Genomic DNA, 11,900 nt, shown 5'->3' on the forward strand with positions numbered 1-11,900 from the left:
TTGACCAAGCAGTACAACGACTAACTAGGATTTTTGTATACGAATACATATACGATCGTCGAATTATGATCACATATGAACAAATGAAATATATAGTTGTATATCATTTGGTCTATGTCTATCTTTTTTTTTCCTTTCGTTGACTATCGCTTTGTTGAAGTAAGAGGTTTTAGACCGATTTGTCAAAATTAGAATCAAGTTATCGTTGTTAGTATTCAGTTCACCGCAACTTTAGGAACCGACTAAATGTAATTAGAACAAACGATTTATATATCTTTTGCTTTATGTGAGGGCAAATTAAGCTTTAAACGTTAACGACGTGTTATGAGTTCATAAACCTGGAACTTGAAATTGGCCTTCGAGGCATCGAAAAGCGTTTATTACACGTCAGGTACGATTATCCGTACAAATAAAGACAAAAAACATATATTGCCAGCTGTACGTATGCTTTAGTGCTAAGTATTTTACAATATCGCGAATCGAAATTTTCACCTTTAATAACCACTATACATCTTTTGTTTTTTTTAGGTCTCAACAGCCGTCTTGATTTTTTATTACTATTCTTAGTTTAGTATTTGAATATCATTTGAATACGACAAATCTATAATGCAATCTTAGAAAAGGAAAATCAAACCCTTTTGTTTTTTACCTTACGTCAAACGACGCACTAATTATAATAATAAATTGAAATTTAACTTCTGTACGTATATTTTAGTATATTTATGTGATCTTTACCTATGTAATAAATGTCAAATGTGCTACACATTAGTTACATACAAGTATGTTTGTTTGCAAGAATACTACATGTAAGATCGATCCATATTTCAAGTTTCAAAAAAAGAAAGAAATAATGTGTTATACATGTTCCAAAAAATATATGCACCAAGACAAAAAAGACATCAGGGTTGAATCAAAGAGCCACTTCTTCCTCTTGGTGTAAACTATGAATCTATGGATATATGGTTTAGGAGTTACAATTTTGTCAATAGTTTAAACTTTGAAGAATTGCAGCACTGATAGAGATACTTGTTAATATTGTAGAAAATTTCATGAAAGTTTGTCTCTAAAAAACATTTTTTTGAAGAAGATTGGAGTTTTGTTCACTATCAAATAGAAGATAATTGAATAAAATTGTAAAATATTGGTTTAGCAAAATACAGAGACAAAGAAGAAGGGGTTTTAATATTCTAATATTTAGAAGTTATCAAAAAAAAAATTAAATGAAATTCTTATAAAAAAAATCTAGAGTTATATTCAAGAAATTGAAGAGCTAACATGAAATGAAGATGTCTATCTTAATTATATCTATTAAAGAGTTAACCAAGCTGCAATCTTGATAAATTAAAATGTTAGTATTTCATAATACTAAAAAACTCTTTGTTACAAAATATATATTTATCCTTAGATGAAGCTTTCATTTCGAATATTTTTTTAGAAGTTTTAGACAAGAATTGTAAAATGTTTAATCTCTCAAAACAAAGTTGTCCATCCATGTATCTAATAATTCAATGACAAAATGAAAAAACCTATTTGAAGTATTAAAAAATATCAAAATCAAAATTATATTTTTCAAGATTTCTACAATTAAAAAATAGATAAACTCTACATAAACAAACCAAATTAGAAGCAAAATTGTTTAAAAGACGGTAAGCTATAAGCCCGTGCAAAGGGACACAAATCCACAAATCTAAACACAAAGGGACACAAATCCACAAATCCATAAAATTCACAAACACAAATCAACAAATCCAATTTGAACTAATACACTTATACTCACCCTCGTCGAGTCTCAGAGAAGAAGACGACGAAAATGATTTTTACCTCAAGTCATCTCAAGTCTTTGCAAATTCTTCTGTATAGACTAATGATGCGTTTCCATAAAAAACAGAGGCTGGCGAAGAGGATAATGCCAACTATGATGAGGAGGATGATGTAAAAGATCCCAGGAGAAACGTGATCTTTTACATCCGGCCCGTCGTATAATCCCATAAATCTACACAAACAAACAGAAACATAATTAGTTGAAAACAAAAAAAGAATGAAAATGAAAATGATAAAACAAAAAAAGTAACATTCTTACCTTCTTCTTTTTCTACGTCTTTCTCTCTTTCTCCTCTGTTCGTCTCTCTCTCTTTCTCTTTCTTTTACATTTAAAGCAAATATTACTATGTTTTGCTATGATTCTGCTTTTGTTTTGCTATGATTCTGCTTTTGTTTTGCTACAATGGTTTTGTTTTTTTTTCCTAATATTGTCCTCTAAATATAGTTCTTCTAGTAATAATAAAATCAGCACACAACACAACGACTAAATTTTATTTTATTTAAATTATCCAACAGCTGCTTAATTCTTTGCCACATACCCAATCTCTCTTCCCGCTCGTGCAGCAATCTGCGGTATCACCGGTGGATAGAGCTCTGGTGACTTCACAAAACAAAGATCTGGATAGTTAGAAAATTTTTCTAGCCATGTTTAGAAAAGGAGCCTCCTAGTTGTAGTTGGCAAGTGCAGAAACCTCGAAATAATCAATGCGCCCCAGTTTGATAATAGGCCTCTTGACTGTTTCTCCTAAGTCGACTTTGTTCCCACACAAAGTCATAGGAGGAAACTTTGTTTTATAATGCTTGGGAAACTCTTTGATTCAAAGGTCATGAACAGAAGAGAGTGAGTCCATTGTTGAAATGTCAAACAAGACTATGAAACCATCAAGCCGTGTTCTCCAAACAAAACAAAATAAAGTTATAAATTTGGTATGGACGTTATTACAACAAAATAAAGAAAGAGAAGGAGAAAGAGGAGGGAGTACTTACAAGAAGGTATAAGCTGAACCAGATTCATATCCTGTTAACTCGTAGCAGAGATGGAAGTCTTTCACGAAGGTGGAAGTCTTTCACGAGTAACACAGAAAAACCTAATCTATTTCTCTTATTTTTTTTTTTTTGTGATATTAAATTATTAATTAGTACAATTTTGGAAGCAATAAAATTTTCACTTTCCCGGTTACCATACAATAGCGTTTTAATTTTAATCTATGCTATTGAAGAACCAAAAACTAGGCGCCATTACACAATATTTTAGCGGTTATCCTACCATAGCATTTAACATTTTAAAAACGTTATGTAAACTTTTTTGAAAGTCAACTATAGCATAGACATAAGAAACGCTAGACTATATTGTTATTAATACTCTCATTTCTTGTAATGGATCCAATAATCAGTTTATGAACACCATCAACCCCAATAACGCGGCTCATAAACGTTGTTTTTCCTGAGCTCTTTGCGCCGACAACGCCGATGTTGTACACTATGGTGTTATCTGAATCAGCCTAAACAGAAAGAAGATGGAAAGAAGAATTAGAAGATCTGATACAGTGAATCAACAAACCCTAAATTAATAAACCCTAGGTATTTGAAAAAGAGAGTCACACTACACTAATCTAAACCCTATAAACAACATTAGATGAAGAAGAAGAAGAAAAAAGAATTTCACCATGATTACGGATGGATTCTGTGAGAGAAGCGGTAGCTATGGGGAAGACTGGGGGAGAAGGGTTGATAGGTTTTTATAGAAAGAAAAATGAAAAGTAAAATTGGAAGAAGGGTTGATAGGTTTCAACTAATATTGTTATCACCGTTGGATTGTTGTTTTCTTCCAATTTAGATCTACTTTCTCCCACCGTTTGATCTTCTTTATTAATGTATTTTTTTCTTCCTTTTTCGGTCCGCTAGTTTTTAATCTATTATTAATTATAATAATAATACTCACACAGTCATATTATATAAAGTTTAGTTTTCAAAGTTAGTAATTCATATAATCGCGATATGTGTCAAGTATTTCGATAATATTTTGATATATGTGAAAAGAAATTTTATTTAATAATTATAGGAAAAAATAAAAAATCCTAAAAATAAAAGGAGGACAGTTAATATTTTTTGAAATTATATAAAACCAAAAGTAATCTATTATATCATTGACTATAATAGAAAAATTATCTATTAAATTACTAATTTCAATAGGAAAATATGTGCAATTAATAAAGAAAATATTTGCAATTTAGTTACAATTATGATTTATTATAATTATATAGTAAACAGAAATTTATAATAAAAGTGATTAAAGTATAACAAGTTTAATGCCCTAAAATTAGTGGTTAGCATAATATAAGAAAATTAAGATAATCAAAATAAAAAATTAATGTAATTTTCTTTAAGTCTTATAATGAGTGAATGATTTGATAGTAAAACTGATCATATGTAAGACATAAAAGTAAAACTAATCTATCATTATATATGTGTTAGATAAAATGATTACATGAAATTTCTTAATGAGAAATGATTAATTATAACAAGACTGTCATAATGTAAATGTGACAATAGCGAAAACTACATAAGCTTTAACACACACCATGGTTTCTCCTAAGTCTACTTTGTTCCCACACAAAGCTGTGGTGTTATCTGAATCAGCCTAAACAAGAAAGAAAGAAGATGGAAAGAAGAGTTAGAAGATCTGATACAGTGAATCAACAAACCCTAGATTAATAAATCCTAGGTATTTGAAAAAGAGAGTCACACTACACTAATCTAAACCCTATAAAAACATTAGATGAAGAAGAAGAGGAAGAAGAGGAAGAAAAGAGAATTTCACAATGACTATAGATGGATTATGTGAGAGATAGCGGCAACTATGACTGGGGGAGAAGGGTTGATAGGTTTTCTAGTCAACAGTGGTCAACGCCGGATTCCGGCCAACAAAGCACCGGAATTGAATGTTTACGGTGTTATTCACGCAACCTATGTTTATTTATGCATGTTCTTATGTTATGAAATCAGTTCATGTAGTTAACAAGACATTTATATTATTACAGGCCATGTGTTGGTGTATATTTGATGTAGGTGATAATTATATTTCCATTTTCTTATTTTCCCACAAATTTTCGTAATTTTTGTATTTAACAAAAAAAAAAAAAATTACTTAAATTTGGACTTGTATTCTCCTCGTACTACCCCCTACATTCATAGTAAGACTTTATTAACTTTTACAGTTTTGCTATGGTGATTTTTTACTTTGTTTCGATTGCAATAATTTAAATTGTTTCTCTTCCTAGGAGTAAGTTGTAACAGATTGATTATCAAAATATAAAGTCTCTAATTTAAGTGTTTTTATCTATTACCTTATCTATTTGATCAAATTTCACATTAACCTGTTATCCTGGGATTTGTTTTGCTGTTTTCGTGTTTCCGAGCAGCACTACGTGCCGGTTTATTCGTCGAATTGATTAAGCCCATGCGCGGCTAACTAACTAACTTGAGACTGGATCACCGTATATATAGTTATGGGCCGATTACTCTTGCAGTATATATATAGTTGTTGGGCTTTATTAAGCCTTAGTTTCTCACCATTTAAATGGAAAAGTAATGCACGTGCGTGTTGACGTCCACGTGACATTCATAAAAACATTCCTTCGAGGCTTCGACGTACCTTCAAAAAAATTTGGTTGGCATGGCTGACTTGACCAAGCAGTAGCACAAGTCGGTACGATGTCATTTTTACGTACAACGACTAACTAGGTTTTTGTATACGATCGTCGACTTATGATCACATACGACAAATTAATAAATAGATTATTTATTCTATCTTTTTTTTTTTTCTCTTCCGTTGACTATCTATTTGTTGAACTAAGAGGCTTTAGACCGATTTGTCAAAATTAGAATCAAGTTATCGTCGCAAATTTAGGAACCGACTAAAATATGTATTTAGAAGAAACGATTATATACCTTTTGCTTTATGTGAGGGCAAATTAAGCTTTAAACGTTAACGACGTGTTATTGTTAAATCCTGCGCAAACCTCTTGAACTTGAAATTATATTGGCCTTCGAGGTAGCGAAAAGCGTTTATTACACGTCAGGTACGATTATCCGTACAAATAAAGACAAAAACATATATTGCCAGCTGTGCATATGCTTTAGTGCTAAGTATTTTACAATATCGCTAATCGAAATTTTCACCTTTAACACCCACTACTATACATCTTTCTTTTTAGGTCTCAAACAGCCGTATTGATTTTTTATTACTATTCTTACTTTAGTATTTGAATATCAGCAGTATACGACAAATTTATAATGCAATCTTACAAGAGAAAAATCAAACCCTTTTGTTTTTACTTACATCAAACGAAGCATTAATTTTAAATAATAAACTGAAAATTAACTTCTGTACGTATATTTTAGTATATTTACGTGATCTTTACCTATGTAATAAATGTCAAATGTGCTACACATTAGTTACATACAAGTATGTTTGTTTGCAAGAATACTACATATAAGAATATCGATCCATATTTCGAGTTTCAAAAAAAAAAAAAATGTGTTATACAGAGTCGCCACTATTAAATGTTTAGTATACCAAAAGTAGGTAATGAATTGATCCGTATACTGATAAGAAAATGTGATAAGCCAACTAAAAACGTAATCCCCAACAATGCTTAATAAAATGAAATCAAAATATGGTATAATTATTTAATTTGAGTTTGACTTCCTAGCTATATTTATTTTGCAACCTCCTACTAGTGGATTTTTCGCTCTATTTTAATTAGATTGGTAACACATCCTTCCCATCAGTCGGCGACCAGCAAAATGAAAATTCTATGTTTTTTTGTCAACGAATTGATATGTTTTTATTTTAAAATTTCTATTCATAGACATAATTAAAATGTAACATGAAGTAATAAGCGTTATTATGCGTGACTTTTTCTTGCGTCTCTGTCTTGATTTCTTTCGACGTTGAGTTCTTCCTTATAAAGAAAATTACAAAATTTTGGTCTTACATGAAAGGTTGAAATTGAAAGCATTAATCGAAAGTCATCGCATGGCATTGTTCGATGTTTGAGGAAACGCATAGTTGACAATATTGTACATGCATAGACGATATAATTATTTAACTAGTTTGCTACTTGTGAGAAAAACAAATTATATTATAATTGGAATGCACACTACTCAAAATATTATTTTTATTACTCTATTCTTTTTTATATTCTGTTAAATCGGAAGTTTATGAGCAATTGATAAATCAAATGATAAAAATATTGTTAGCCAGACAAAATAATAAATGATACCAATAGTTAAAATGTTAAGAAATAATATTAAAAATATAGTGGTAGAAATAAATATACTAATTTTGGTATTGCTAACTCTTAACATTTTTTTTGTGATTGATCATAAGTTCATAACTACTAAATTAGTAAAGTTTGCTAGTATACACGTTACCAATCCAAGCTTATAGTATTTTACTCCAAATGATTTTATCTCAATTCTATAACATTTGTTTAATTTCTTTCGTTAAAAATGTATTAGACCGAAGTTAAATTCAATTAGTAATAACATGACAACATTTATATAAACCTGAAGACTACGTATATATAATTGTTTATTTCTTAAATTTTTATTTACATGTATTTATCTAGTAGCATAACATTTCTTATTTCATTCATTCATTTAAATAAATTAATTAATAAAACATTTACCATGCATAGAGATGTTTAAATAATTTGGACATGCATAAGTGAGTCAAATGAGACCCACACAAGTGACACGTTCGTGTACGTAATGGACTTGTACGGAGTCATGGATCGATGAATAATAGTTTGATTATTTATACTATTATAAAAGTATCATTTTCACAATGGGAAAGAACACAATCGTATTCTCTCACACGCAAACCATTTCGTTGGAACAAAACTACACATATACACTAATACACATATAAATATAATGGAAATATATATCAAATATCTATAGTTTGTATGTATCTATCATGTATGCATATATATTACTAATATGCCAATAATTGTCTCCGAAAGATGATAAACAAAACAAACATTACTTGAATCTTTGATTAGGAAAATTAAAAATTATAAAACTTTGGCGCCATCCCATCGTTATACACAGACGAATCTACTGGATCAAGCTCACATCTATTAGTAACTATAATCGTCTTTTAGTATAAAAACAACAGAAATATATAAATGAATACTCCCCAAAAACTTTTGTCTCGTTAGATTAACACATGCAAGTTGGTCTTAAACAAAATCAAATTAAGAGCTGAAACTCAGATCTGTCTACACTTATTATCTTGTCTGCATATGATGAATTAATCTATAGGGACATACCGTACACAATCTATTTTTTAAAAAAGAAACTTTTATTGTGCAACATAACGTGCAAGCTAAAATTGATCAAATGACAACAACAAAATAGTACTTGAGAAGATGTTCTTTTGATATATATCGTGTGTAGTGTTATAATCTAAGTTACGGTTACCGAATCGGGTCAGAAAATGTTTGCCACGTTGGTATCACACGTGTGATTGCATCATAATTGCTATATCATCAAACAAAGTTTGAACCTTCGGTGACTCATCCTCTTCTCTGCATCTATCTACTATACATTAAACAAACTTTGTTACTCGATTAAATATATCAGTTATAAGATTTTTATTGCCAAGTAGAAAATGCTTAAGAAATTGTGGTTAATTAATGCCTAAAACATAAAGTCGTTTAATTAATGAGTGGGGGAGTTAATTAATAAATGAAGAATTCTCTAGGTGAGAAAAAAGCAAAAAGGGGGAAGTTTCATTTTTCTAAAATCTAATCCAACGGTTGAGATGCTTTCTTCCCATCTAACCGTTCATTGAGCTGACTCAGTCTCTCTCTTATTGGCTTCTTTCTCTATTTAAACTTCCTCTGTCTCTTACTCTGCTCTTCCTCTTTAGCCGTTTACACAGCCACATAATCCTCAAAACTCTCATTTTTATCTTCCCTTTCTCTAATCTTCTTCGCTTATTTATCTAATTCAATCTATCAAACAAAAACAGAGCTTTGAAACTCCTAAAGTTTGTTTCTTTTGCTCTCAAAAACAGAGGAAAACAGAGACAAAATAATTAGCTCTGTTTCTTTGTTTTGTCAACGATGAGGAGGTTGAGAGGAATCAAGATTAGAAGACCGATTCAAGGAATCTCAAGATGGATCCTCAAGAGAATTCGGATCCGTCGTTCGAGATACATCCGGTTAAGTCCGAACCGACCGGTTTGTAAGCCGAGAGCCATCACAAAGCTCATAAGCTGGGGTCGAAGTCTCACATCACACAGCGCTAGGTTTCTTGGCTCTAAATGCTCAAGTTTGGGGTACATACCAATTGGTCAGGAACCCATCCGAGAAAAACCCGACCCGGTTCCGAAAGGTCACTCGGCGGTTTACGTCGGTAAAAAAGACGGAGACTTTCAGAGGGTTTTGGTGCCTATCGTTTACTTCAACCATCCTCTGTTCGGTGAGCTTCTCAGAGAGGCTGAAGAAGAATTTGGGTTTTGTCAAGAAGGTGGAATCACTATCCCTTGCCCTTATTCGGATTTTAAACGGGTCCAGACCCGAATTGAATCCGGGTCGGGTTTCTGTAGACTTCCTTGGAGCCGTCGCCGGCAATAACGACGGTGGAATAAGATGATGATGATGATAAAAGTTATTTAACTCTTTTTACTAGTTATTATTACCTTTTGTGACCTTTTTTTAACTTTTGTCACGTTCTTTTTGTTACCCTTTTGTTAGATATGCATTATGTATATGTGAAAGTGAGATTTTTTTCTAAGTTTGAAATTTAGGCGATAATGTAAATTAATCTAGAGAATTTTTTTTCCTTTTGCATGATTGCTTTTGGTATGATTATGATTATGAATTTTCTGATTAGGATACTGATTTAAAAGGTGAATTATGAAAATGATAAAAACCCAAAGAAAAAAAGTTTAACACGATTCTATTCATTTGTGGACCTTACACAAGATTTGTTATCAATCACAATAATGCATCATTGTTAATTCCACTAATTCTACTACATGTATTGGGAAATTTTACTAAATTATTGAGAGTTTTGTTTAGATAAGTATTTTTTCAATAAGAAAGAAAGAAGTGCATAAGAGTACTAATACATGCGAAAATGATAGCCTTTCAATTTGATTTGCCTAAGGAATCACCTTGACGAGAAAAATGGTTATATCGCTATTTTTTTTTTCCAATCTATGATTAGGTTTAGGTGATTACTATTTAATTTAGTTTCGTGTAAGTATTGAACTGGTGAATACATGGTTGGAAAAAATTATGGGGAAAAATACTGCCAAAAGGAGATATTCTAGCATTGAAGTGTTCGTCGCCATTAGAGTCCCTTTCGATATCTCGATATGTAGTGATGACTTTTAGTGGAGAATCCACAAAAAAAAAATCAATTATTTTTATGGCAAAGCTAAAAATATATATATTTAATGCATAAATATACGTAGAAAAAAGCACATTCATATGTTATATTAGTTTAATTTAGCAAATAACAACTAAATATGGAGTTCGCTCAACTAGAATAGTCACGCGTGGCTACAAGCCTAGGAAAAACGGCTTTTACATACCTGGACAATTTCAGTATGTTCGATTCATACATCGGACTATTGACTATGCGGAAACATACATTGATTTTAAAAAATTTAAAACTCATATCCAGACTTTAAAAAATTTTGAATTTTATACCCAAACTTAGGATTTTGTGCTATAATATACAAAAACGTGATTAATTTAGTAACTCTGTTTATATCACCGTTAGACTAATCTGACGTGGAATCCACGTGTACATCAAACGACGTCGTTTTAATAGTTAGTTCGAATAAAAATTAAAAATAATGTAACATGCCAGGCTCGAACAAGTAACGTCTAACATTCCATCAACTTTTCTATAACCACTCAGACACACGTATCTTTAGCTGTTCAATGAACAAATATTTAATATATCCACTCTGCTCTCTCTCTTTCTCTAAAATCAATCAAAAGCTTCATTGTTTCCTCCGATAATTTTTTTTCGATCTGGCTAAAATTAGATCGGAATTGAATATATATCCACCCGATTTGTACAAGAATTGATTCGAGATCTGCTGTGATGTTTAGGTAGACCAAAACCCAATAACTGAATTGATCATTTGAGTAAAAACACTAATTTTGTGATTTGTGATTTACAGCTTTTGAAGATGGGAGATGAAACAGTTGAAATTACGCTACAGAGCGCGTTGAACCTCTTATCTTCTCACTAACCATAACGAAATCCAAAACAAGTGCAGAGAAGATCTTCCAAACGCTAAACATTTACCATACCATCTTACACCTTAATTCCCAAAATCGATCAGATCTTCAGGTACAATTCTACGGCTTGTCTTCTTGCTTTGATTAAAGAAGAGCGAGTGAAGAAGAAGATATATTAAAGCTTGGTTCATTAAACCGTAATAAATCTATATGTCCGAGTGGTAAATGATATGGTAGGTGGGATTCAGACTTCATGGGTTCGAGGCTAACTTGCAAAAATCTTTTTTTTATTCGACAAAAACGACGTCGTTTTGATATTCTCTGCATATGTGGATTCCACGTCAGATTGCCTAACGGCGATATTAACAGAGTTATTAATTAATCACGTTTTTGTATATTGTAGCACAAAATCATAAGTTGGGGTATGAAATTCAAAATTTTTAAAATCAGTGTATGTTTTCGCATAGTCAATAGTCCGATGTATGAATCGAACATATTGGAATTGTCCAGGTATGTAAAAGCTGTTTTTCCTACAAGCCTACAACGTTAACATCGACTTTCTTTTACAATTTGATTTGTAATTTGACTAATGATTGTGTCCAATTTATCGGAATAATGATTAGCAACAAAGTTAGTATATACAAATCTTAAGGTAGTCTAATAACATCGACACATAAAATAAAAATATAGTTTGAGAGATTTTAGTTTAGTACGACTTCTATTTTACACTAGCATGGAACAAAAAACGAGTATTGTCACGTGTTCTTTGTATGAAAATACGTATTGTTCACGTTGGATCAA

General features: G+C 31.2%; 1 protein-coding gene and 1 long non-coding RNA gene across 2 annotated transcripts; both read left to right on the forward strand.

The window, feature by feature from the left end:
• Positions 8,748–9,692, forward strand: LOC104788348 (auxin-responsive protein SAUR36-like). Its single transcript, XM_010514101.2, has one exon. The coding sequence runs from the start codon at positions 8,961–8,963 to the stop codon at positions 9,471–9,473; it is 513 nt and encodes a 170-aa protein (XP_010512403.1). The 5' UTR covers positions 8,748–8,960; the 3' UTR covers positions 9,474–9,692.
• Positions 10,824–11,284, forward strand: LOC109133011. The gene is made up of 2 exons (XR_002037893.1): positions 10,824–10,967; positions 11,039–11,284. It is a non-coding gene; the product is annotated as an uncharacterized LOC109133011 (long non-coding RNA).

This window comes from Camelina sativa, chromosome 5 (assembly GCF_000633955.1).
Source record: "Camelina sativa cultivar DH55 chromosome 5, Cs, whole genome shotgun sequence".
Lineage (NCBI taxonomy): Eukaryota > Viridiplantae > Streptophyta > Magnoliopsida > Brassicales > Brassicaceae > Camelina > Camelina sativa.

Bases quoted from the DNA above. Each gene is read 5' to 3' on its own strand.
- LOC104788348 (XM_010514101.2), top strand. From the start codon at position 8,961: ATGAGGAGGTTGAGAGGAATCAAGATTAGAAGACCGATTCAAGGAATC.